The sequence below is a fragment of the Neolamprologus brichardi genome, chromosome 4, assembly GCF_056152115.1.
Source record: "Neolamprologus brichardi isolate AB-2024 chromosome 4, ASM5615211v1, whole genome shotgun sequence".
Lineage (NCBI taxonomy): Eukaryota > Metazoa > Chordata > Actinopteri > Cichliformes > Cichlidae > Neolamprologus > Neolamprologus brichardi.
Window position 1 is genome coordinate 12,269,419 of NC_142107.1, and position 27,832 is coordinate 12,297,250.

At 38.9% G+C, this 27,832-nt stretch overlaps 3 protein-coding genes across 4 annotated transcripts in view; 2 read left to right on the plus strand and 1 right to left on the minus strand.

Annotated features, from left to right (window-relative positions):
• The first annotated feature begins 20 nt into the window (after nucleotides 1–20).
• On the plus strand, nucleotides 21–4,669 carry rnps1 (RNA binding protein S1, serine-rich domain). Its single transcript, XM_006791421.3, has 7 exons — nucleotides 21–80; nucleotides 1,773–1,919; nucleotides 2,015–2,194; nucleotides 2,308–2,413; nucleotides 3,762–3,915; nucleotides 4,004–4,145; nucleotides 4,256–4,669. Coding segments are annotated over exons 1-7 (837 nt in total). The 5' UTR covers nucleotides 21–78; the 3' UTR covers nucleotides 4,362–4,669.
• A 791-nt stretch (nucleotides 4,670–5,460) lies between these two features.
• On the plus strand, nucleotides 5,461–19,584 carry LOC102798338 (arf-GAP with dual PH domain-containing protein 1-like). The gene is made up of 11 exons (XM_006791419.3): nucleotides 5,461–5,769; nucleotides 7,460–7,590; nucleotides 8,034–8,125; nucleotides 9,787–9,869; nucleotides 14,149–14,261; nucleotides 14,463–14,609; nucleotides 14,938–15,021; nucleotides 15,456–15,518; nucleotides 15,636–15,707; nucleotides 16,001–16,229; nucleotides 17,338–19,584. Exons 1-11 carry the CDS (start codon nucleotides 5,679–5,681, stop codon nucleotides 17,364–17,366), a joined length of 1,134 nt encoding a protein of 377 aa, XP_006791482.1. The 5' UTR covers nucleotides 5,461–5,678; the 3' UTR covers nucleotides 17,367–19,584.
• The window catches only part of LOC102798624 (ras-related protein Rab-26-like), a 54,751-nt gene continuing 44,065 nt past the window's right edge, over nucleotides 17,147–27,832 (minus strand). The window contains exons 6-9 of one of the 2 annotated variants that reach the window (XM_006791420.2): nucleotides 24,612–24,677; nucleotides 23,496–23,552; nucleotides 21,232–21,308; nucleotides 17,147–20,705 (exon numbers count right to left, since the gene is read on the minus strand). In XM_006791420.2, coding sequence (XP_006791483.1) covers nucleotides 20,606–20,705; nucleotides 21,232–21,308; nucleotides 23,496–23,552; nucleotides 24,612–24,677 — 300 coding nt within the window. In that variant the 3' untranslated portion in view covers nucleotides 17,147–20,605. Of the gene's footprint in view, nucleotides 20,706–21,227; nucleotides 21,309–23,495; nucleotides 23,553–24,611; nucleotides 24,678–27,832 lie in introns of both variants that reach the window. The other variant, XM_087839824.1, reaches the window with a different exon arrangement.

Genomic DNA, 27,832 nt, shown 5'->3' on the forward strand with positions numbered 1-27,832 from the left:
CTTCCGCTTATCGTCATCACCGTGCGACGTTTTCTCAGGCCGCAAGTGGTCGAACTGCGCCTAGCTCCTTTGGAAAACATGTAAGTTTAACCTTTTATTTATCTTTAGTTGAGCTTTTTTTAAACCCGAAAACGTATTTAGGCTTATGCGGAAAATTATGCGACATTTTCTAATCGCAGTTGAAGTTGGTTTTGGGTGAAACAGCAGCTCGTGCGTCGCTTTCTTCTTGTTTGAATGAAATTCAATGGCGGCGCGTTCGTGCTCAAGATGTTAGATGTGAAGTCAACTAGTTTACTTTAATGATTATTTTCCCTTGATAAACAATGTTATTATGGGAAGTTTACCATAAAAATTTAATAAGACAAATAATTCTAAAACTATTTAAATAATGTCCAGTAATTTCTGTTTGTTAATACAAGGCAAGAGGCTTTGTTCTACATATATATTGGAGATTTTTTTCCCCCCACAAAATTTTGCTTACATCATAATAATGTAATCCTGCACGTGACAAATACCTGCCAGATTATAAAAACGTAGAGGAAGTGATGGTGGATGAGTTTAAAACCCCGGGGTCAACAAAATTAGACAGGAAAAGAGTAAGACCATAAAGAATGTTTATAGATGTAATGAAGGAGAACATGTAGAAGGTAAGAGAATAAAGCTCAAATTAAATTAATAGGTATATTAAACATGCAGACATACCCAGGAAACCTAAACTAAATTAAACGGAAAACGAAAATAAAAACTGAAAACTGTAGTAGCAAAACATAATGAAAAATACAGAACCTGAATGACTCTGATGGTAGTAATATAACATTAACCTGCATTAACCTGAAAACATTCAAGAAAAGAAGACATCCATAGACACCAAGCATTTAAAGGTTCCAATATCAGACCAGTTATTACTTAGATGTATTGGGAGAATTAAATTCCATACTTGTTAATGAAAACTAAATGGACGCAGAAGTGGCCGCACAGAGGTGCAGTTGTTAGCACTGTTACTTCAAAGCAATAAAGTCATGCCATTGAATGCGCTGGCTGGGGCCTTGCTGTGTGAAGTTAGCATGTTCTCTCCCCGTGTCTGAGTGGGTTCCTCCCACAACCAAAAAACACAGGAAGGTGTTTTCTTGCATCCATGGCCGATGTTTCTTAATCGGCCATAGATGTGAATGTATGAATTGGTGTCTGTCTCTGCCCTGTGATAGGCTTTCTAGGTGTACCCTGCCTTTTGGCCTGTAACTGTTGGTATGGGCTCCAGCAGTTGGAGGCAAAAATTAAAGCTTGTAGAGAAAATGGGCGAATTAATACAAATTTAAACATATCAAAAGGATATTCTAATTGTAGATCAAGAGATTTGAGGCTGCTGCTCGTTATGAATTGTTCAAGTATTGTAAGTTTAGAAAAACTTGTATTATTTCCTCAGTACAGTTAATTGTTATTTTGTTCTGAAACAGTAACTACCTAACAGAAAACATATGATCTAAAATACAGTTTATTTCCTGGATATGTTCCTGTCAAACAAAGACATAGCTGTTAACATAAAAACCTTTGTGTTTTAAAAAAGCTTTTATCTTTAGAACTGTGAAATATGTTGAGCTCTATTTTCTGTCAACTTTTCAATTAAGCATTTAGTAAAAAATATATAATATAATATAATATATTATAATATAAAAATATATTTATTTGCAGTGAAAATAATCTTAAAGTGGCAAACTTTGTGCTATTCTTAACGTAAACATATCAAAATAACAGTGGCTTTTCTCTCATCTAAGGGCACCCTCACCTACAAAGCGGAAGGAAGATGAAAAAACAAAAGACAGAGCCAAAGAAAAGCCTGGAACAAAGGAAGGAGAGAAGGAGAGAGGACGAGAGAAAGCAAGGAAACGCCGCAGCGCATCCACTGGCAGCAGCAGCAGCAGGTTTGCCCTCTTAATGGGATCCTTTATCCCAGTGTTGAAAATAAAAATCTGTCCTCTTTCCTCATATATTTCTCTTTTTTATTGATTGTCACCAGATCTAGCTCTTCTTCAAGCAGCAGTTCTGGTTCCAGCTCAGGTTCTTCAAGCGGATCCAGCTCGTCTGGTTCCAGCCGCTCCGGCTCTTCTAGCTCCCGATCCTCTTCATCTTCCAGCTCCTCGGGTTCTCCGAGCCCCAGCCGCAGACGGCACGATAACCGTCGCCGCTCCCGCTCTGTGTAAGTCTCTTCATCCAATGCAACTGCATGGTAGTTGTGCACAATGATGTGTTGTATGTTCTCTTGTTTGAGTCTTGATAAAGTTATTTAGTGTTTTGCTTGTGATTTTCCAGCTCTAAAACACAAAAGACCAGAGATGACAAGGAACGCCGGAAAAGAAGCCCAACACCCAAACCAACAAAAGTTTACTTAGGGCGACTCACCAGGAATGTCACCAAGGTTGGGTTTTATAGCAAAAGGGAGACCTGAGGACCACTCACACTGGAGGGGGAAACAGGCGATAACACACTATGCAGCTGAGGGTTGAAATTACATTAAATTAAATTTATTTAGCACCAAATTACAACTACAGTTGGCTCAAGTTACTTTATATTATAAGGCCTAACAATAATAGATAGAAAACCCCAATAATTAGACGACCTTCTGTATATTGATATATAGAGGGGGTATATTGATATTAGTATAAATATACTGATATATTGTGTTGGTGTTTGACATAAATGGAGACAGAGGAAACGTCCTTCAAGCATGTTATTACTGTTGGGATTAAATAGTTTGTCCACCAGAGGGCACACTGCAACTTTCCTGTTTGCAACCAGGCGATCTAGAGTCCATTAGAGTGTAAACAGGCGACAACTTGTAACAGTAAAACACATTTGTGACTGCACTTTTCTTAGTAAGGATTTTAAATCGCCAAATATCAGCACTGATCTGACAAATCATACATTGGTTGGGCTTTAAAGCTTCTACATTTCTCTGTAATACCAGCTGCACACCAGTACAGTACTTTAGCTTAACTGACAGATAGTTGCCTAAAAGTGAAATTTGGGTGTTTTGGGGCGTCGCTTATTAGTGACAAAATTCCTGATGTAAAAATCAGAGCACTAAGTGTGTATGTTACAGCTGTCAGATTGTTCCTGGTAAAAGCATCTCATGTTTTACTGCCCATTTCGGCTTTTTTCTCTAACAAGGTTTAGTTTTTATTTTTCCTAGGCTTCTCTGGGTTTCTTCTTCACTGGCTTTTTTCCCCACCTGATATTTATACGTAACTCTGCATTTAGTAATTCGTTTTTATTAAATAACTGCTCTCCTCCACAGCACGTTTTTGTACTGTCTTCCTCCCCTCACCCACGACTGGTTTTGGCAGATGTCTGTCTTTCCCTGAGCTTAGTTCTGCCATAGGTTTCTTCCTGTTTAAAGGGAGTTTTTCTTTCCCGCTGTCACCAAACTGCTTGCTCATAGGTGGTAATCCTATTTCTCTATATTTTTATAAGGTCTTTACCTTGCAGTATAAAGCACCTTAAGGCAACTGTTGTTGTGATTTAGTGCTATGTAAATAAGAATAGAATAGACTTCAACTTTATTGTCATTGCACATGTCACAAGTACAAGGCAACAAAATGCAGTTTGCATCCATCCAGAAACTGCTTTAGCCATAATATGGATATATTACAAAAATGGAATTGAAAATAAAAACTTTCCCTACATAATGTAATTATTTTAATTTAAATTTTACATTTTTAGAACACAAAGGTTTTTATGTTAACAGCTATGTCTTTGTTTAACAGGAACATATCCAGGAAATCTTTTCTACTTATGGGACAATCAAAGGAGTCGACATGCCAATGGACAGACTCCACCCGCACCTGCACAGGGGCTGTGCTTATGTGGAGTTTGAGACCCCCGACGAGGCCCAGAAGGCACTCAAACACATGGACGGAGGTATGTGGGTAGTTCTGTGGCTTCGTCATGGAAGATTAATCTAGACAGCGTTCGTGTTGGGTAACTCTTTGTTGACTTTTACAAATAGGTCAAATTGATGGACAGGAAATCACCGCTTGTGCTGTGCTGCCTCAGCGAGTCCGCCCTCCACCCCGTAGACCATCTCCACCCCGCAGAATGCCCCCGCCACCACCTATGTGGCGTCGCAGCCCACCGCGCATGAGGAGAAGGTACTATGAATGATTCGAGCAGTTACTGTTTCCATTCGTGTTTGACATTTGTGTTTTTTATCAGGCCTACTTACCCTTCCACACTTACTTATTGATTTATCTTTTTGCAGGTCCCGCTCCCCAAGGAGGCGATCGCCAGCACGCCGCCGCTCTCGCTCCAGATCTCCCGGTCGCAGGCGTCACCGCTCTCGTTCCAGCTCCAACTCCTCTCGATAGACGGGTTTTTGTACTGTACGTGATCTCTCATGGTGCCGAATCGGCTTCGTTTCTTGATTCCTCAGTATTCATGTGGGCTCAACAGAATTCACTCATCTGCATTGTAGCCAACATGGACATTTTTTTAATAGTGCTCTTTGTGAAACATTTTTTTTCCATGTTTTGTATAAGTTTATTTTGGAAAGCTAGACCAGTATGTGTCTTTTTAGGTTGAGCTTGCTCTGCATACAGATCTACCAGTCTTCAACTGTCTTCTTTTTACCTTGTCTTGAATTTTTAGACATTTTGAAAAATAAAACTTTAACAATGTGAAAGGCCTTACCTTATTAATATTTAATATGTGTGCCATACTGTTATTGATCATTTCCTAATGGTTCCTGTTTTAAGAGCACAGGCATTACAGCCACAGGAAAAGAGAAAGGGACAAGCAAAAAGAGGCCTTTGCTGACATTCGGGGTGTGGTGGAATAATCCGTTTTGCTTAGGAAGGTCCCTGCCTGAGTGACATCACCCAGAAGCATCTATGTGACAACATTGTAAAGTCAAAATTTCTAAATACTGAGGAAACTTTCCTCATTACTTCCTTTATTACCTCCTTTCAGCATATAATTCCTGGTATAGTTGGATGGGTTTGTAAAAAATAGGCTCCTTCTTCACATATTTCCCTTTTCCCGTGAAGTTTTCTATCACGATTATAGTAAATTTCATGCAGTCTTAATCTTCTTTAACAGGAAATTGTGGGGTGAAACAAATTTCATTAATGAGGATGTCAAGTAAACTGTGCCAGTGAGTCAGCTTACAATATACCTCTGTACAGTAATGGAACAGATCTAAAAGAAATGCAGTTATTATACACATTAAAATCAGTTTGTGACCTGTGAAGTTTGCAAACCTTGATCTAAATTGTTCTTTTCTGTGTGACTGTGCCTGCCAAGTTTGTTAGTAGATTTGAATGAGTGATCTGGCGATCAGTCAGATCAGTGAAATAGCGAGGAAGAGGTCAAATATGGGTGGATCCACTCTCTGCGAAAGTCTCCATTATGACCACTGGAGGTCTCCCTCCAAATAAACAAGAGTTGTGTTTGCGTTTGCTGTTTCAGTGTTAAAGTATCTACACAACGCTGAACGTGCTTCATTTTTTTCTTCTCATCGAGGCACCACCTAAAATCGACGCCGCTCCTGTTTGGCCAAGCGCGCTCCGACGCCCTGCGAATTTACTTCAGTTCGTCTGCCACAGTCTCTGGGCTACTTTCTATGCAAGACTGCTGGAGGATTTTAGGGGTTGATCAGGCGTCGGAGCAAAATAGGTTAAACTTAAATGACTTCCGATCACGAAATGATCAGACAGCGTGTGAAAGCGCTTCTGGACAAACCTGGGAATGGGAACTGTGCCGACTGTGGAGCTGCAGGTAGGCTGGAGGAGTGGAGTCACTCTCAGATGCTGGACATCCAGTTTTAAGAGTGTTCATACATTCTGTGGCAATCCCAACTGAGACACACGAACGTAACTGCTTTAGTTTCTCTTCTCGGACAGTTATGACACCTGTGCGATAGTTGACACAATGACGATTTTCACACTGATGCAATACGTTTGTGAGTTCTGATAAAAAAAAAATTAACAACAACCAATACTGTCAGTCGGAGGTTTTCAGTAGTTTCAGTAAAAAAAATTTTTATTATTATTATTTTTTACTGTTCATGCTGAGTAGCCAATTAGGTGTTTTTGTCCGTGGTTGGTTTTCTTCTTCAGCTTGCAGACATGTGGTCACACACCCTGAGGAACACACCTAGTTGTTTAACATTAATCAAATCTGCAGCTCAGTATGAGTATGAGAGCATGCATGCATTTTCAAAAAGGTGTTGCTTGTGAAATTTACTTTCACTTATCTACTCTGCAGCCTTCAAGATTATCTTGTGGAAGGCGACAAGCACATGAGAGCATCATATTAAAATACCAGTAATAAACACGGCTGCAGTTCTCTTGGAGTCCTTTCTTTCAGCTCTAAGTTTTGAACACACTCGTACATTTTTAAATATATTTTTAGGCTCTGCGTGCATTACACTTTCTGTGTAGAATGACTTTAGTGTTAGACCGAGAGGGTGAGTCGGCGTGGGACTTGCTAACCACGCGGCAGCATCTTGTCTCAGTGTTACAGATACACGGTTTCGCATGTGCACAGTTTTTAAATTATGCTCGAGGAAGTAATCGAGCTCTTTGTTCTCATGCTCTCTTGTATGTGTGCGGCTTTGCCTTCCTCAGAGACGGTTAAAGGCTGCTAAATGCTGACACCAATCTTGTTGCCCCAGTTCTGCGGTTCACTTACAAAATAACCACAATGGCAGGTATAATATAGCCTCACGCTGGTCAGTGCAATGACGCTAAAAATTAAACTTCGAAATATATCTGCATCTCCTCACACCTTCACAGCGTTTGTTCTCTGTACTAAATTTAAAAACATTTAGTGCATCTTGTCATACTGCATGAGTTAAAAAAAGAGAGTGTGTGGTATATATAAAACTCTGTGAAGTTGTTTCTTTCCCTGCTTGTCAACTTTTAAACCTTCGCTTAAGCATTCATGTTAAAGATGAATGTTATGTGTATTTATCTATCTATTCCTGCATACAAACGCTTATTAAAACACGGGGTCTTGATATAAATACTGAAGATTTAGGCTGCCTAAATTTAGGTCCTAGAAACAAGCTTATTGCGCACTAGTAACTTCCTGTGTATACTATAGTGAGCATATGTGGAAATCTATTTATGCGGTGCGCTGATCATCTGCCTATGTTAAAGACGAAGAGGAAGAATGACCGAGAAACAATCAAGCTTTTATCGTTAGCTTGTCTTAATCTTGTTATGCTTCTGCCTGTGCTGATTTCTGTTCTTTCTCAGGCGATATTTGTAACATATTTGTGTTTATTTGAAATCTTAATCAACTACAGCAATGGTTGTTCTATTTGCCTGTGATAACCACTTTTCCCAGTTACTATTTGGACCATTAGTGTCTGTCAGGAATTTTTCAGTGTGGCAGTTACTTAAGGTAAAATATTTTGTATGTGTGTGTGTGTGGTCATATACCTCTTTATCCTGCATTACAGGCCCAGAGTGGGCATCGTACACCCTTGGCGTGTTTGTGTGTCACAGTTGCTCAGGCCTCCATCGAAACATTGCTCAGATCAGCAAGGTCAAATCTCTTATTCTGGATCCCTGGACCTCTTCTGAGTTGGAGGTGAGAAACCCAGTAGGAGATCCTCTAGTAAGAGGGGATCAGCAATCAGGCTTGAAATCCCATCTGCACCCATCTCCCTCAAGCATCTATGAGCAGCTATCGTTCTGTCTCCCACTCTTCCCCCTGCATCTCTGCTTAAAGAAATAATAAAGGTCATCTATAGGAATTGAGCTTGGACTAAAAGAAATGGGCCAGCAGCTGACAGACACAACCATCTTCTTTGTGTACTTATGCAAAGGCATGTCTGTGTATACTTCTCTGCGTGCTGAGCAGCGTCCTCAATTTTAAATACAAAGACACAAAAGTGCAGCAGTCAAACTTTGGGCAAAGAGTCAGCCAAACTAACACTGAGCTCCAAACACAGCATTTTGTATATCTACAGAAAGCTGTGAACACAAACAGATATTCCTTATAGAGTGAATGTTTTTTCCCCTCCTCCACAGTTTATGGACTCTGTTGGTAACAATGCTGCCAAAGCCATATATGAACAACTAGTTCCTGCCTTTTACTACTGCCCCACCTTCAAGGATTGCACGTAAGTAATCCATCCTCTTTTGTTCCACTTTATGTTTGAGTCACCTCTAAATACGCAGTCAAAATGTAAAGAAAGTACACCCTCTTTCACTTCAAAGGTTTTATATATCAGTACATAATGAAAAATATTACGTTCCTCAGCAAATCTTGAAATTTGGTAAATACAACCTCAGACAAGCTACAATACACGACTGCACTGTGCCATTGTATATTTAACAAAGATTAAGCCAAACTGCAAAGTATAACCTTAGGGATTGAGAGGGAAGGTAGCACACAGGTTCTACTAATCAAATGAACTTGATTGATTGATCATCAGTAAGTGTGAGCACCTCAAACAAAGAAGTTTTGGCAGCTTGTTGTTCTGGATCATTCAGATACGCACTGACACAATGCCCAAGATGAAAGGCATTTGCAGTGATGTTATAGAAGCAATTGTTGCTGCCCACTAGTCTGGAAAGGGTTATGAGGTCATTTTCCAACAATTTCAAGTCCATCATTCTAGAGTGAGAAAGATTCTTCACAAGTGGAAAACATTGTAAGACCTCTTGCCAACCATATTAAATGTTAAAGTACATGACAGTAGAAAATTAGAAAAACAAAAGAAATATGGCACTTTAGAAGGGTCGCCTTGATGCCGCCTTCAACGCTTATGTTGGCCATAATGCCAAGAACTATGTTTGGTAAAAAATAAACGCAGCACCTCAGCACAAACACCCCAAACCAACAGTCGAGCACAGTGACAAAAGGGTGATGATGATCATTTTAACACAGGCTAAGGACCAGATTATTTTTCATTATGTCTTGATATGTAAAACCTTTAAATTGAAAGGTTTCCTTTTTCTTATTATGACTGTAACATGGATAAGTACAAAGCAGTGGGATATTACAGAAACTGTATACCTTTTCGTTTTTAGTAATAAGTATTGAAAACTATTAACACTAGTAAATTTCTCTCTATATATACTCTAAATTAATTGTTATTTTATGCAGTAAATATTAGCAATGGTGCCTTTAAGCCTGCAGCTGTTGGGAAAATGGATGTCTTCATTAACAAGTGGTTTTGGTTTGGCAGGATGACATTGATAAGAATGCCCAGTTCCTGTAGTATGAACAGGAAGCAGCAATTCAGCATGAGGGTTTCTTCTTAACTGTTCAGCGATATAAATAACAATTTTGAACAGCACCACAGTGACCTGTCATGTCAGAAAGTCTAAACGGGCATGTGTTGTGTTTTGGAGGGGTGACTGATGAGTGAAGAAAATAGGGATGAAAAAGGCAGATCTATTTACTACAGTGAAGAGCTGTACACACAGTAATACTGCAGCAGTTTGAACATACTGAGAAGATGCACACAAGTGCAATTATTATGATTATTATTATTAAGGGAACCAAAAAATACAGAAAATGGAAAAAAGGAGAAGAATATGACGCTAAAGAACATCACACACCATCTAATCGTTATTATGTTTGAAACAGGACAAGGGAGACACAAATGATAATTACAAGATGATGAGGTCATATTTGATAGATGTTTGCACAAAAGGAATCCCCGAGGGTTGGCATCTGTGCAAGTTAATGAGATGTTTACAACAAATTAGCTGAGGCATGAAGTACACATCAAACCCAGGCAAAGCTGAGTGTCTAACAGCCTCCGTTCTGCAGGGTCCTGCGGGATCAGTGGATCCGAGCCAAGTACGAGAGGAAGGAGTTTTTGTGCGTGGAAAAGCAGGAACCCTACTCGGCAGGTAAGAATACAACATACCTGTGCACAGTTATATGCATATAGTTATAACCTTTTACATGACCAAAAGAAGAAGTATTTCTGCGTCTTACGCTGCACCACCCATTCAGTGTTGCTTGAATCAGCGAGAAAGCGTCATCTATTAACCCAAACAAAGGATCGAGGACAGAAAACACCCCACTTTACCACCTCCACTTCAAGTAATAATTCAGGATTTTGGGAATAAAGAAAATAATTGAAGGGCATAAAAACAGAAATGAGATATATCAGCTTAATTGGTGAGATGTTGGCAGGTGCAGTTGTTGCAGGAGGTGCTATGTGACTTGGTAATGGCATCATAATTTCAAAGGGTGTAATAGGAAATAAATAGTCATGGTCCACCAGGCACCATCACCCAGTGCTCATTTACATAGCCCAGCCCAATTAGTCAGCTGTTTAGAGATAGATGGTGTGTCAGCATGGCTTATGTTGCAGAGACAATGAGGGTTTGTCATCAAGTGAAGAAAACGGTCTTTTTTATGCCCTTTTATCCTTTTTATTCTCGTTTCTCACTAATTACCAAAACACCCTTTTCTCATTTTAGTTTATCTAAACTCAAACTTAATGTGTGAACACTTATCCATGCCTTTTGTGCTGAATCATCTCCCTTTCATAATGGATGTCTGGCTAATTGCCCAATGCAGTCTCATAAGAGACAAAGAAGCACCAGTGTAAACCAGACTCAGTTAATCAATAACGGACGCCTCTGCCACTGACTGGCAATGAGTGTGCAAATGCCAAGACTGGACTACTATGAGTCTGCCTGTTATGACTATCGTGATTTTCGCATGCTCGATTGTATGACACAGCTAAGATTATGATGCGAAGATTATGTAGTGTTTCCGAAACAATGTTCTCTTATTCACTTCTCTGAATAATATGGACACACCCTCATTAGTGGACATTACATTTAGAGTTCTCATTTCATATCGTCAGTATCGTCTGTTGAGTTGCACAATGGCCATGATTGTAAAATGAGGTGCATTGCATCGCTGGGTGTGTAGCAGAAAATCCCTATGCTGTTTAAATCATGGCATAAAAATTGCTTTTATTCTACAGTTGTGAGGGCAGTATGCAGTCGATTCAGAACATACCTAAATAAAATAGCAAACAGAAAATGTATTTGAATTGAATCCATGCTAAAAGCAATAAAATGCACTTTACGATATTTAAAGTAGATGATATATTTAACACTTTATTTATATAAAAACAAAACTCCAGTTATTCGATTGTTATCTTTATACATCTTTATTCTTTCTAACCAATGTCTGAACTGTTGGTACCTATTTATTTATATATTGTTTTAAGACCTTTATACACAGTGCATGTATGGTTTTCACCAAACTCTATTAATCGGTGCCAAAAAGATAGGCGTAGTTGTATTAATGACAATAAATTATTATTTATTTTAATATTTACAACTTGTATTGGATTTTGGACACTGTATGAAATGCTTAGATACAGAATATAAGTGCTGAAAATGGGCAAAAAGTTGAGGTTAATGTGTGAATAGTTAACCCGGCACTCTTTGAGATAAATGATTTAACAGAACGGAGTAATTTGAAGTATTTTTATTGTGATTAGACCTTTTTTTCAGAGCAGGCTGTCTTGTTTTTCAGGGCAATGGGGATTTTGTGTTGTGTGTTCATACCTATTCATAGGATCTTATTTAAAAGAGCTACACATAAAGGATAGGCCTACCCCACAATGTTACAATGCTGCTAAGTTCTGAGAAATCCACTCTTCTCTTTAGCAACTACTCAGAGTTGAGCAAAGTCTGAGGAAATGGGAAGCTGTCAGACGTGCGTATATGTTACCGAGATAAGAAATGATGGTCACAAACCATACATACTATCAAGCTTGAAAGACTGCTTCCCCTGGTAACGTCTGTTTGGAAAACAGGAAACAAGGCAAGTTAAATTTTGTTCAACCCGACAGAAAGCAGTTTTAAAAAAAAATTGGACATTATATAATACAATACTTTGTTACTCAAAACCACACCTTCCGAAGGTGTATGTGTGCGATTGTGTCCTAGAATTTGTAGTAGCGCAGCATCACAGATAGTAGGTTCACATGCTGTAGTCCACATGATGAGGAAGCAGAATGTGATGGGTAAAATCAACACAGTTCCCTTTTAACTAAGTCGTATGAGGTTGTCACTGGGTGTCTCTGAGGAACCTCGTGCATTTTAAAATTAGCATAAAGCTTAAGATTTGCTTTTGTTGCGCGCCAATATACAATCTGAAGTGTATTGTGCGTTGTATTGTTAGTGCTGCAGAGTAGATGTGCAAGGCAAGCAGGAAGGTTTATAACTAATTGCTCTGCTCTCGTGTTAGTCAGGTCAGCTGAACATATTTAAAATGTAGACTGCAGATTTGAGTCTGGGCTAAGATCCTGCCACACATATGGATGTTTGCATGCAGAAACTAAAAGTCTTCTCAGTTGCAGGTAGAGAATATAAAGCCCTGTTATCATAGTCTCATGACAGTTAAACTTTGTCTCTCTGTCAATGCTCCCTTGTGTTGTGCTGTGCAGAGGTTTAGAGCATGTGGATATGCGTGCCTGCCGTGGAGGAAGAATGCCCTCTTTTGTGCATGAGCATTGTATACAACAGCGCACATAGATTTTATGCCAAAACATCCAGTATTCATCTGTGCAGGATCTGGAGAGAGACGGACACTGCCATACGAAACTCCCTTTGCTCTTCCAAGTGTTTGCAAATCTTTAACTTTCTGTTATCTATGTAATTCTATGTATTTAACCGCATGCAGCAGCAGCAATTAACTGAGGTGCTTTTTTTTTTTGGTACAGTTTCTTGCGGGGGAAGTAGTTTTCGTTGTTTCTGACGAATCAATGTAATATATTACTAGGAACACATGCAGCTATTCATATCCAGTCAGATTTCCATGTAATTCTGATTAAGACCATTTGCTTACGTAGTATGCACCCTTAAACACTTGGCTGCCTAATTAGCCTTTTGAGTGCTACATGTAAAAATGGGGACACTTTGTAGTTCACGTGTGACTATGGCGATTGCGTTGTAGCATCACAGTGTTGGTAGAGTAACAGCTGAGGAACAATACCCAAGTGTTTTTTGATTTCGTATCAACTTCAGCATCAGGATCTAGCTCTCTGTTATTTGGGTGCATTTTATATTTCCTTAGTGTTTCAGTTTTAATTGTCTGTATGAGAATAATGTTATTACGGTTTTGTGTGTGGCCATGGTCAAGAATAGGACCATCTACTACTGTGTGTGTGTCTATGTGTTTGTGGGGAGGAGAAAATAGGTGAATGATTGACATGATTATTTAGGTATGACTAAAAATAAGTGGAGTCATTCACTGCTCCCGATTGTTCAGTTACAGCTATAAAACAAACGTGCTTAGTGTGTGTGCTAGCATATTTGTTTCAGTCATTTTCAGGCTTGTAGATCAGTAGAAGCTTCATTATTTATGTATAGTAAAAGCCATTACTGAGGTTCTTAGATCAGTGGTCACAAATACTAAAAGGGTACACACATAAGCACAAGGTCATCAGTATGTCTTTCAGTGGCCTCCACCAATGTTGTTACTGGTTACTGGTTAGCTCTTCAAGGGATTGTGTAATAGGTGTTTAATTCACCGGATGAGTAACCACAAGACGTGGTTGTGCAATAATATAACTTGTGTTTTCTTTAGCATTTGGATTAGTTTAAACGGATTTAGCAAGACAATGTGGGTTTAGGGATTTCCGTACTTGCTTTCTGGAATTAAAGTGTCAGCTATGAGTGTAAGGCGGCATGAGTCAATTTTTTTTTAATGGCAAGTGGATATAAAAGCTTTGTGTATTGTGCAATTGCTGCAACTCTTTAGAACAATTTCTGTCTAAATATATCAAAATAGTAGGAGTTAACTGGCAAAGCAAAATAAACCATATAATTTTAGATTTTATATGAAACATAGCATCAACATAAGCGATGGGAACTGAACACTCATCAGAGGGTCAGAAACAAAGGTCCAAAACAAATGCCAATGCTACAGTATATGCAGAGAAGCTATCATTGTTTTATAATGTAAATGGATCAGCCTTAAAAGTGACAGTTTTCTTCTTGCTCTAAATCACCCAGTGCACATTTATCTATCTGATTATCAAGTTAATAACAGTTTGTTTATTTGTGGACATTTCTTAGATGTGTGTCTGAGATTTTCAGCATTAATAAAAGTTGTTTTATTCACCCCCAACCTGTGTTTCTCTCCTCCTGGCAGGCTACAGAGAAGGGTTTCTGTGGAAACGTGGCAGAGACAATGGACAATACCTGAGCCGAAAATTTATTCTGTCCGAGCGAGAGGGCGTGCTTAAATACTTTAACAAGCATGACGTGAGTTCTCTGTTTTGCTTACACTCTGTCACTTCATACATGTCCCGATTTTTCTCTTTGTAATATATGAAGTTGTATAAATAAGGAGCCTGTGTGTTTTGGCAAATGTGGTTATCTCCTAGTCTACAATTGGTTAATAATGTGCAAAAACAGCCTTGATAATGGCGAGAATGTTTAACAAAAAGTCTTTACTTTCTGCAGGCCAAAGAGCCTAAAGCGATTATGAAGATCAATACTTTGAATGCCACTTTCCAGCCATCCAAAATGGGCACTGCCCATGGCCTGCAGATAACCTACTTAAAGGACAACAGCACTAGGAATGTCTTTGTTTACCACGAGGATGGAAAGGTGAGCTGACACGCCCCGTTTGGTGTTTCAGATGGGAAATCGTGAGCTTGGAAATGTTAATGTGTCCCTCTAGAGGAAAAAGTTGGCAATTACAATTCAACATGTAACAAATTTACTTTGGTAAGAGCTTCACAGGGATCTGTTTAATTAAAAATAGTTACCAATATATTTCCCAATAGCTTAGTTTCTTAGTTTCAGATGGTTTTCTTACAAAGCATTTTTAAGAAGTTACCTTGTTGGTGGAGTTAATCGGGGATGGGACCAATGGTTTAAATGACATAATAATGTGTAACTTAGCCATTATACTTCCTTATGTCCTTCTCTTAAGGAAATAGTGGACTGGTTCAATGGCATCAGAGCAGCTCGATTGCGCTACCTGCAGGTGGCTTTTCCTCTTGCTCTAAACTCTGAGGTGAGTAAGTGCTCTCACGTATGGGCTCCTGCATGAAGGCAGCTACAACTAAGGTGGCTGAAGACAAGTTTTTCCTATTCTTTTGAACTTGTCATCATGAAGGTAATATTGCACACAATAATGGCATCTTTTGTGCCTCAATCTGGTTGCTGTACTCATGATTTAAGCTCATGTAGAGGTTTAATTTAAACCTTTTGCAGGTGTTTTTAACTTCAGTACAGCTCGGTAAACTGTATTCATTTCTATAATGTCAAATTCAATTCAATTCAGTTTTATTCATATAAAACACTAAATCACAACAACTTCTCAATGTGGTTTAACTGCAAACCAGTAGTCAGTTTAATATAAGCATGCGCACATATACAGTTAAAAAAGAAACAAACAACAAATCAAACGTTTCCCTGAAATGATTATGTTTCTTTTTCTTTGTGCAGCTGCTGCCAAAGGTAACCAGAAACTACCTAAAAGAGGGCTACATGGAGAAGACTGGTCCAAAGGTGATTTTGTTTTGTGTAGATGAATTGCCGATCATATATCACAGGAGAAAAATAAAAGAAAAAAAATCACAGCGATGCCGTCAAGATGACTTTGATGTCTTGTTTTCTGTCCTGCAGCACACAGAGGGCTTCAAGAAGAGGTGGTTTACGATGGATGACAGGAGGCTCATGTATTTCAAGGATCCACTGGTAGTAAAGTTTCACCAGTAAAACATATGAAAAGAATTTTAATTACACACTGTGACCAGCAGATGGTGCTGTGATGTTTCTCTACAGTCAATTCTTGTTTTTAAGAGACCATGACCCAGAATTTGTGCAAGTAGCCTTTAGCACAGCGCCTTTGATTTTATTTACACGTTTTGTGTGTTTTTATACTTTAATGAAGCAATTTCCATATCCATTAACTCTTCTGAATTTAAGTTTGATTCAGGTACATAAAACTACATTACATACATTAAAACTGCTTCTCCCTCTGCTTGTAGGATGCCTATGCACGTGGTGAGGTCTTCATCGGTAGTCAGGAAAATGGCTACATTGTGCTTCCCAACCTGCCTTCCACTATCCAGGGTTACCATTGGCCATTTGGAATAACAATAGTGACCCCGGATAGGAAGTTCCTCTTTGCATGTGAGACCGAAGTGGAGCAGAAAGAATGGATCACTGCTTTCCTTACAGTTATTAACAGACCAATGCTGCCTCAGGAGTATGCAGGTTAAAATAAAATAAAAAAAGTTACAAAACACATACAGTGCTGTGCAAAAGTCTCGAGCCACCCCTCATTTTTTTATATTTTGCTAGGAAATGTGCAAAGATACAAAAAAGTGCTGTATAAATAGTTATCAGGAATTGTTCTCAATGCTTCTTTAAGGATGTTCAAAGCTCTTCTTTGGATGTTGGCTGGCTTTTGTTCCATTCTTTGTTGAGATGATCTCACACTGATTCAGTAACGTTGACCTCCGGGCTCTGGGGAGGCCAATCCATGACTGATACTGTCCCATTGTGTGTTTTCTATCAAAGGTATGCTTTTACTGCACTTGCAGTGAAAAATGAAGCTGCTGCCAATCTGACAATTTCTAGATAGTATTGCACAGTGGATCAAAATCAGATGGTACTTTTCGGTGTTCATAATTCCATCGTCTATCCATCCAAACATCCTTTTCTGCTCATCCTTATTAGGGTTGTGGGTGGACTGGAGCAGGTATAGGGCAAGAGTCAGGGTACACCCTGGACAGATCGCCAATCTGATGCAAGGCTCATATTTCCACCAATTTTGACAAAATCTGAAACACAACTGGCTGAAAACCATGACAGAGCTTGGTTGTAGAAACTTACACTGTTGTGTACACCTTTTAGCTCAAAGCTCTTTGGGAATCACCTTATTAGTACATAAATACTATTTTGTACCTGTCAAACAGTGTTATATTTGGCATTTGTTAAGATTCAACAAAAGAAATGGTAACAAATTTTAAATTGGTTCTAGTCTGTTATGTGCAGAGACAGCACCGGCTCATGCCTAAATGCCTTATAATGCTTGAAAGAGTAACAGGTTAGTCTTGAATGGTTTAGCGAAACAAAACATAAGACTTTCTTCAGGTCAAGAACAAGACCTGGACTTAAAGTGAGTGAAAAAGCAGCTGATGCCAAAAGAAGATCTTTAGAAAGAATGAAACAAAGTCAGGTCCTTGGAAGCAAAATATAAAGAAATAAGGAGTGGCTCAAGACTTTTGCACAATACTGTAAATCGTTTTTTAATATATAGAAGAACGTGCCAATATTTTGTTCACTCATGTGGCTCTATTTTCTTTCTCCTTTTCTACAGTGGAGGCATATTTTAAGCACAAACCGTGATGAGGACGAAGAACTTGGTGCAGGGTGAGGAATATAGAAACTGCCGCTGGAAGAAGAAAAAAACCTTGACATCTTGTAATAGAAGCACTTATGAAAACTGAAGGCTCACATAGAAAAGAGCCTCACGGTGACACAGCTTTGATTATTTGGCATTCCAGCAGTTACCCTTTTGTCTTTGCCTGTCGTCTTCGTCAGCCTCACCTACATGATGTGCCAGACACGTTTCGTGGGGAGCCATGAATGTTAGCTAACTCATCTGCTATGTGGTCTGACTTACTTTCATACTTGAAACAGGACAGTCACACTGAATGTGCAGATGTGTGTGTGTGTCTGTAAACTTGGAGTTAGAACTGTTGCTGCTCGCGAGATTTCAGCATAGTGTTGTGTTATCAGTAACAAGATTACATTTCAGATGTATGAACTGCAAACTTCTGACCAATTATATGCAGACCAAAACAGATTTATCTGACATAAAACTGCATGTCAACATCATTAAGGTGGTATACATACATTATTTTATATTAGACTCTCTGTAAAAAATATGTGTAATTCTGAATGTATTTATTTTTTTTAAACTGTCTAATTTTCTATGTGCCACACAGGTAGAATAAACAATTTTTGCTTTTTGTTAGCACAGATGTAATCAATGTAACAACTAAGTACTGCCTAGCCTTACTGCTTCTTCTATTTTATACAACTATTTAAATATTTCCTTTATGTCATGAGTTATTATCCAGCAGAGGGAGACATAGGAAAGGCTTTAGACTAAAAAAGGCTCCAGCGGCTTAACTTCATCAAACCAGTGATTGCTGGTCTACACTTTAAGTGATTTGTGAAAGCAGCCCTAGGAGAAAGGCACAAGAAGGTTTGAGCACTACTTTCATTGGACTGTCGCACAATTTGTTCAAACCTGAAGAGCTGATGTCAATCAGCGTGAACACGCAGATGCTCTCTGCTGCGCTCAGTGATCTGTAATTGCATGCTTTGTATTGTGTAACTGTCCAAGAAGAGAATTTGTGTAAGAGAATCTGAAATATGATGTATATATATATTTTTTTATTGTAGTTTTAAGTTACAAGAAAGAAGTTACACACTGAAAGGTAGTAAACCAAATAAACAATACTCTTAACTTCAAGGCTAAAAAAAAGAAACATGGGCATGTACAGTAAGTGCAGTACAGTATGTGGTTTCTGTGACTGAGATGGAGTCTTTCTAAGCAACAGTGTATACAATTACATCTGTGATTCTTATATTAATTATAAGTTAAATACTGTTAACCGATTCAAGGTGACATACTGCTCAAAATGTTAAGAAAACATGGCATATACCCAATTTATATACGAATGTACAGAAAACACATACATGCAGTACTGTGCAAAGGTTTTGAGTCATTGGTCATTTCCTTTTATTCTACTTCCAAAGACCCAGACTTTCTTGTTTTAAGGTGGTCTTGAGGATTAGTTCTCCAGGTTTTCTGTTATTGTTTTCTGGAGATTAGCTGCATTTTCACCCATTTTCAGTCCAATTCTTGTACCTGACATCACAAAATAGAGTTTTGTCGCTTTTTGCTATAGAAAAAAAGATTTAAATTATTGAAGGCACAAACTAATGCAACTTAAAGGATGAAGGCAAAAGGCTTTTTAAAAATTCGATCTTTAGCTTCGATGTTACTGTTGCAAAAACACATCAGTTGTTCCCATTTCTTTAGTTGAATCCAAAAATGCCAAAGCTAAACAAAGATGGGCATAAAAATATTATTTTTGCTTCAACAAGATTTAGTTGATTTCTCAAGCGCTATAGCATGGAAATGATCCCAAACACACTGCCAAGACTGGAGGTCAACTTTACTGAAGCAGTGAGGGATCATCTTGACAAAAAACAGAACAAAAGGCATCCGACATCCAAAGAAGAGCTTCAAATGCCCTTCAAGACCCCTAAAGAACTATTCCCAATGATTATCTAAAGAGATTTCAAGCTTGTTAGAATTCTATGATCTCTGTGTTTGACTTATATACAGTATTTCAATGTATGTTTGCACGTTTTGATAAATCACTGCAGCTATTTCCCTGCAAAATATAAAGAAATGAGAGGTGGCTCAAAACTCAGCATTTAAATACACTGTCGTGATTTGCATGGATTACAAAAAACAAAAACAAACAAAAAAGAAACAAACAGAGAAATAAAATAAAATAAAATTACATATGTTTCATGTACAATACTTCAGGTCTCTATAGCTCTTTATTTCTCACTTCACTCCCATGCTCTTATTCCTATCTAAAGTGATGTTCTCTTCTATCCAAACTATTTTACATGCAGAAAAAAATGTAGTATTTACACCATAATGACCAAAAAAAGCCCCCATTTTATATTCCTGTATATTGCATACAGTGTGTTTGACTATGTTTTTAATAATTTAACAAAAAATACAGATCAGGAACAGTGGTCGCATTACAGCTCTTCAAAACTCAAACGTCTAAATTTGTTTAAACATTATATTAATATGGATTCAATCTGAATGCTGTTAATGGTCGTTGTATCCAAAATAGCAACACCCATTTGCTTTTACTATATTTTTGTGTTAAAATAATACAAATCCCCCCCCCAAATCCACATCTGAAACAGACTAAATTTATGCTGGTGAGCTAACCCGGCTCCAGGGAGCCCGTTGAATCATTGATTTAACCACAAACTGTACAGAGGACACTTCACTACACATTTACTATTTGAACATTCATCCGTAACAGCCGAAGAAAATGACAGTTGCATCTAACACATTAATTATATGCAGAAATTAAACTGCTTTAAAAACATGCATTTTATCTCTGCAACAAACAAAACAAAAAAGACCCTTCAAAATAAAAGAAGGACACCAGGCAACGGTGAAGATAATTGTGTAGCTGCAGTTGAAACAGGGTAATAACTGAGGTGTGCCATCTTTGCCTTTTGCCAATTATAACCTTGGGCTACATTTACAGCTACAGAAGGAGATGGGTGGGGAAAAGCAAGACGCACATACACATGATGCAGGAAGGCAACGAGACTAGTGAGGACAACAGTGAGATTGTGTGTACTGACACAATGAAATCTGAAAATGGACGAGCAGAAGGTCGAACGGGTTTATACCTCGCTGGAGCTGACTCCTTTCTGATCACACCAGATATAAACACGTACAGTATGGAAATAAGTGGCACACATACACACACACACACACAGAGCCAAAGAGTGACTGGGGCAGGCTTTTAAGACCGGCAGCAGCCAGTGCTCTTCATTTCCTTGTTCACGTACTCATGGAGCTTAAACTTCTCACTGGGATCCTTCATGGACCTGTGCTTCAGCTCCCTGAGGAAAAGGAAGAGGATATTGTGGTAAAGGACCTTCACACACATTAACCTATTTTTGAAAATCCCGTGTTAGTTGACTGGATTGGCTGTCAGTCAACTAACACAGGAGAATCACATTCATACCTATGGACAAATTAGAAAACGCTCAGACTGAAATACTAAAACTGGACTGTGAGAGAAAGCCCATGCAGAAAAGGGGAGAACAAGCAGAAGTCAGAGGTAGGCAAGCTTGAAGCCAAAAATTTAATATTGTGCAACCACCTAACTTTCTGCCATCCTTTTAGCCAAATAAAGACATAAATAAAAACTAGTAAGGGAAAACTATTATTTAAATCTGTACTTGAGATCTTTATTGAAACATTTGCAACTTCAAGGAAGCATTTACACGAGTAACAAATCTTTTTGACTCCACATTGACGTCCGTGTTTATATGAAAATACTAAACGTTTTAAATTAAAATCCACATTTTATATTCATACATCCTTTATATAATCCCTGACACTTGCAAAGAGAAATATACTTACTTGGCCACAGCAGTGAAAGCCAGCTCTACATTGAGGCCTGACCTGGCGCTGGTCTCCATGAAGGGAACTCCGAATTCCTGCAGAGCCAAAGCAATGAATCTTAATGCAAAGGGCTTTTTTTGTGCTCTCTGTGATGTTTGTACTAAAACTTAGAAAAATCCCCAATGTTCCTACCTCAAAAAAAAAAAAATCTTTTCTTTCTTAATTTTTTAAGAAGCAGCTTTGAGCAGAGGAGCTCAAGACACTGGAGAAAGATGTTTACAGTCATAATAAACTGCAAACCTGTCCATTAATCTGTTTGCCATTTATGGCAAACATTCAGCCATGTGCTGCATTGAAACATTGCTAAGGTCTGAACTTCCTAAATTTTATTTTGTGATTTGATGCAAAACATCTGTTCCACCGTATCCCAAAGGTGCTCCATTGGATTGAGATCTGGTGACGTTCGAAGCCATTTGAACACAGTGAACTCATTGTCATGTTCCAAAAACCAGTCTGAGCCATCAGAAGATGGGCAGGATATGGTTAGCAATAACACTCAGGTAGGTTGTGCTGTTAAAAAAAAAAAAAAAAATGCTTGATTTGATTAAAAACAGGTGGCATGGTGGTTAGGACTATTGCCTCACAGCAAGAAGGTCCTGAGTTCAGGCCAGGGTGGAGTTTGCATGGGTTCTCCCTGGGTACTCTGGCTTCCTCCCACAGTCCAACGACATGCAGTTAGTGGGGGGTTAGGTTAATTGGAAGCACTAAATTAGATGTGAGTGTGATTGGTTGCCTCTGTCTATGTGTTAGCCCTGTGACAGACTGGCGACCTGTCCAGGGTGTACCCTGCCTCTGGCCCTATGACAGCTGGGATAGGCTCCAGTGCCCCCCACCGACCCTGAAAAGGATAAGCGGAAGCAAATGGATGGATGAATTAAAAATGTGCTGAAATATATCCCGTGGACCATTACTACACCAACAAACGCCTGAATGGTTATAGAAGGTAGGAGCCATTTTGTTTTTACCAAATGAATGTTGCAGCCGAAATCAAGACTCAAACCAGGAAATATTTTTCCAATCTTCTGCTGTCCAATTTTGGTCAGCCTGTAAAATTTGTAGCCTCAGTTTCCCATTCTGAGTGTAGCCCATCTACTTCAAATTTCGCAATGCCGTCCACTCAGAGATTCTGTTCCGCATACCTTGGTTTTAACAAGTGTTTTTTTCCAGTTACTGTTGCCCTCCTAAGATAATGCTCACTGGATAGTTTCTCTTTTTCACACCTTTCTCTGTAAACTCTAGAGAGAGCTGTGTGGTTAAATTCCAGTAGATCAGCAGTTTCTGAAAACACACTAACAACCATGCCTCAAAGTTACCTTCCTTTACCGGTCTGATGCTTGGTTTGAACTTTGTCTTGACAATGTCTACATGCCTGAATGTACTGAGTTGCATTAGATATTTGTGTTAATAAGAAACCTCATGAAATGGTCTATAAGTGTATGTATAAAAAGTTAACACACCAGGATTAAGCTTGAAAGAACAAATTGTGACTGGTGGATAAAAACTGTATAAAAATGTAGTGCCCAGCAGCTTCACACTTGTTCACTTGTAGATAATCCAGCTCGGTGCTGTCTTCATGCTTTCCCTCTGCAGGCAAATTTGTATCAGCAAACAGAGATGATAACTGATGTGTCTTTTTCCTTCCAGGCTGAGTCCCGAGTCACTTATTGGCACTTTATTGCTGCCATTTCTAAAAAGAATTGCTTGGCAGTTTACCTTTTTTTTCAGTGCACTTGGTTTTGAGGCACTGCAAGTATTTGCAGTCGCACTGAAGAAAGAGCTATAAAACTGGGGATGACTGACAGTCGATACATGTTATGCAGAAGCTCATAAAACACGATGAGCCATAAGACACAATTCTACAGAGTAAATACTGACTATCACATTTTTATTATCTATGGGGGAGAAAACACATCCGAGTCTTCTCTTCCGTTTCCTAACACCAGAAGGAAATCTCAGATAAAGAGCTAGAGTGAGAATGCAAACGGATCTCCAGATAATCACACATTTCTGTAATATTTATAATCCTCATGCTTGCCATAAAAAATCCAATCAGCCATATAAATCCCTTTGAAAAAGCACATATACAGAAAAATTAATGTCTTCACTGTTCAGAAAAAGATTCTAAAACAATTAAAAATGTGGGGCAAAACTTCTGCTTATATTGTGTGGACCTTCAGACTCTGACACAGCTAAACAAATCCCCATGCATCTTAGTTCTTTACCTTAGCAAGTCTCTCACCATCTTCTCTCTTCACCACCCTGTCATGAGTGGCATCAGCCTGATGAGACAGGAAAAACAAGGTCACATTCCAGCATCAAGCAACCATCAGCATCGGCGCCAAATATGCTTTCACCAATTGCAGGCTTTTTGCCATATATAAGCCCCGTTCTGATCCGATGGCAGCTAAGGAGTCTCGGGATGCTATTAAAAGGCTGTTATGGCATGTTAGGTGACTGAAAGTAGACAGAGCTCTGAGCCAGAGACATCTGTTCTCTGCTTAGAGAGAATGACAGTTCCAGAAAATGTGTTTCGCTAATATTTGCAAATTTGATTGACAGTTATTAGATGTGTGCGCACACAGAATGACTCAGGACTCCTTGGCAGAAGAGATGTTGTATTTCAACTGGACCCTCATGGCTAAATAAAGGATACATAAAAAAAACAGGTTTTTAAGCAAATGTCACCAATAATCAACTGACTGAGCTTCAAACAGCTTTGGCAAGTAGTTGTGCTTAAGCACAGACATCAGTTGATGCTAAGCATGCGTCTGTTGGAGCAGCAAATTATTACTGATACTTAGAAATACAACGATAATTATTTTTTCTTAATTTTCTTAGATGCAACATTAGAGAACTTTTTTTGTGTGTGTTTTGGTATTTGTCACTATTAACAAATCCCATGAAAGACAAAATCCAGTTCAAAAATCAAGTGTGCATTATTTTGTCCCTCACTTCCAAGCCCTATTAAAGGCTATAAATCCATTGTCAGGTGCTAAATTGATAGTGGAAGAATTTACATTAGGTGCCACAGTAATGGGTATGTATAAAAATGATGGGACTTCTGTGAGTGCCAGATTGAGTACCTTTAAGCACAAATCAGGTCAGATTATTGCCCAAAGCTGTCCTTTCAAACATGTAACACATGTGTTTAAAGTATTTCCACATGCCCACTCACTGTGTATCCAAAGGGCAATTATCTGTGCCACTATTGTATCCCTGTCAGATGGGTTTTGCACATGTGAGCTAGCATCTCACTCAGGTAATCTCTAGAAAAGTTCGGGATTGCAATGCATGTGTAAAAAACCTGTTACCGCTATGAAAGAATTTCAGTGCCTTGCCTTGTTTCCAAGCAGCATGAGCACTACATCTTGTTGGGCATATTCGTGGATCTCAGTCAGCCATGCCTGATAAACACAAGAAAAGAAGAGACAAGGATACATGTGTGGTATGCATATGGAAGGGCTCAGAAAAAGCAAACCCTGTCTGGGACTTTGCAAGGACAAGCTTAAACATTAAATCTAATCACAAAGAGTGACAAAAATAAAGGGTAAAGGAAGAGGACAGAGGATCTGGGGAATCGCAATATTTTAAGATTTTAACAAACTGTATAGTAAGACTGTAAAAAATATCACCATCAGTTAAAATCAGCTGCATCGTGGTTTAACTGTAATATGTGCCGTGGGGAGAGATAGAGTCATCCAGGGGAACAAACAGCCCTTCTTACTGTGTGAGCTTCGACAGCTGCTGAACCGTCCATTCACTGTTAATGAGCAATTAGTTAGCTCAAACAAACAGCTGCTGAAATATTACCCGCCGTCTCAGCACAATGCCTAATTGTACCCACAGCGTGTTATTCTGCATAAGTTTCTGCAGGTGATCAATCCTTTTTTTTCTTTAGTGGTCCCATTCAGACAACTACAGTTAAGTCTGCTGATGACACTGCATTTGTAAAGGAATTTCTCAGCGTCTCTGTGTGCCAGCATATGGCCGAGGGAAACTATAAGCAGGTTTAATGTAAATCCACTATAAACAGTATGTGTCGCCTTGATGTGACTTCTTGGTATGCAACAGTTTTGTTTATTCAAAAATCTGGAACCTAAACGATAAACTTTGTCTCCCCAATTTTGGATTCAGCTTTTTTGACGTCTTTTAAAAGGAAAAACACTAAAACAAAAATTCAGGTTTTTGGAGAAAAGCAGAGTTTGTTGCAATGCAGTTTATTGAGCTTCTCCTGATAAAAGCAGAGTCACCTAAGAAAAGAAGCAGAAGGAACAGTAAAGCGACAACAAAGTGATCCTGGGACGTCAAACCTTAAGCAAGCAAAGTGAGTGAGAGACAGACGAAGGACAAGCAAAAGGCAGAGGGACACAGGAGACACTGGCTCCGATTTCTTTGTTACAAAGAAAAAAAACCCCCACAACAAATATATTGTACACAAGCACAGACGATATGTGAATCCTAATCAGTCACAATATGCAGGGACAGCTGACTAATCAGGACAGTCGGGCTGATTCCTGATGGGCTGGTTTATGTTCACCTCTCTTTTGAGATGGATGAGTGGGAAAAATACTTGTGACAACTACTTTATTTTTTCCACTATCTCCATTCATCTAACAGCATCATAGTAAATCAGATGAATTCTATCATCTGAGGAATTTCTCATAGGGATGTTGGAGATAGATGCTGTCAAATATGCTATGTGAACCGACCTGTTTACCAGAAGACAGATCCCAGTTGCAGCTGGGAACGAGGAAATGTGGATGAGATCTTGTGTTATCAGCTTAGGCTACAAGGCTAGTACAACGTTTGATATAATACCAATACATAAAACTGAGGTTATTAGCCTAGTTTATTTTGCGCAGCCCAGTAGGTACAAGATGAATCACAGATGGCCTACCATTTTAAGTTAAAAAAAAACTTAATTTAAAGGTTCCAGTAGGATTTATGTGATATTGAATAACTCCCTTATAATAGAATTTTGTGGTAGCTTTGGAGCAGCAGATAAACCCATCTGACACTGCTGATAATGATAAGCATGAAGAGGCCATGACTGAGGGGACAGGTAGCGACTAGTCTATTAAATAATTTGAATTAAGTTATTTATGTCTCGTAAAGATATATATCACACAGAGAGTATATGTGTTTTAAATTGTATCAAGACATTCAGAATACATCTGGGTAGCCTTCTGCTAACACGAATTGTAGACTATTATGATATGAATTGTTAGAAAAATCAAAAATGATTGAAAAATTCCTCCACCATGGAATAAGAAGACCGGTCTTCTCACAATATTTGAGTACTAATCAGGCATAACTCGGCCTTACCATTGCATTCAGCATGGCAACTACACAACAGCTCCCATCAGGGTTGGGAACTCCCAATATGTTCAGCATGCTTCCCAGTGTGTTCTGCCCACTGACTGTATGACAGCCTTCCTCCGAGGCCTGTCTACTGTGCTGGGGCCAACAAATAAGGCTTGCAATTCTTAAGGCACAGGGTTAAACAGAGTTCACTCACTAAGGCACACAATAAAGGCAGCTACAGTAGTTTTCCCACAGAGGATACATGTAGCATATTAAGTGAACTTCAAATCATATTTAATGAGATTACATCCAGTATATTAAATGAACTTCAAATTATATAAGGTGAGATTATCATATTGAATGAGGCCAACTAAGAATCGTTCCCTCTAGTGTATACCTCATAATTATTCCCATCAGTTTAAGCTACAGTAGTGAAACAGACAGTGGTGAAAATTCACAGGGGAGCCTTCCAACTAGAGCTCATTATAAATAACATGACAGCACCGCCGCCAAAAGTCCTACAAAATGACAGGTAAGACTGGAAGAATGGAAGAAACCATGTTTACTTCAGCAACAATGCTCAAGACTAAGTATACTGGTTAAAAAAGTGTTAATACTGTAACCATCACCCACTATTATATTTCAGCCTGTTAGATATGCTAATAAACCAGTTACTCATCTCTGACTCCCAGCAATGCCCACATTAGATTCAGTCGCATCATGGCCAGCAGAGCTAAACACACTTGCTTGCTCTGTTAGCTCAATTAACGAATATTAAAAGTCAAAGTAAACTAAGTGCCCCCTAAGGGAGGTCAGGTCTCTCCTCTCATTGGATACTTTGCACATTACTACTGCTGGAAGTTTGTCATCTCTTGGGGGCCTCCCACTGGTCTTGGGCCCCAAGCAGTTGCCTGCCTCACCTTGTGACCACCTTGTGTGCTTCTGGAAATAGAACATGACCAGGCTCACATGTGCAGCTGCATTCAAAAAGATGTGGATTTCACTCTACTGCCATCCCACCATACTGTCCACTTTTTAATATGAGTCAATGATAAATGGACTCATTCTTATATAGAGCTTTTCTACTCTACTGGAGCACTTGTGCTTTATACAGCTTGCCACATTCACACAAGCCACTGCCTAAGAGCTTTCTAACTAACATTCACACCCCACTGAACGCATCAGAGAGCAACTCGAGGTTCAGTATCTTGTCCAAGAAAGCTTTGGCAAGTGGAGCAGCCAGGAATTGAACCAC

Excerpts from the sequence above, each read along its gene's own strand:
- rnps1 (XM_006791421.3), top strand. Across the intron at positions 2,195-2,307 it reads CGTCGCCGCTCCCGCTCTGT|CTCTAAAACACAAAAGACCA; the intron begins GTAAGTCTCTTC and ends GTGATTTTCCAG. Across the intron at positions 4,146-4,255 it reads CCACCGCGCATGAGGAGAAG|GTCCCGCTCCCCAAGGAGGC; the intron begins GTACTATGAATG and ends ATCTTTTTGCAG.
- LOC102798338 (XM_006791419.3), top strand. The coding sequence starts at position 5,679 with ATGACTTCCGATCACGAAATGATCAGACAGCGTGTGAAAGCGCTTCTG. Across the intron at positions 7,591-8,033 it reads GGACCTCTTCTGAGTTGGAG|TTTATGGACTCTGTTGGTAA; the intron begins GTGAGAAACCCA and ends CCTCCTCCACAG. Across the intron at positions 14,262-14,462 it reads AATACTTTAACAAGCATGAC|GCCAAAGAGCCTAAAGCGAT; the intron begins GTGAGTTCTCTG and ends TACTTTCTGCAG.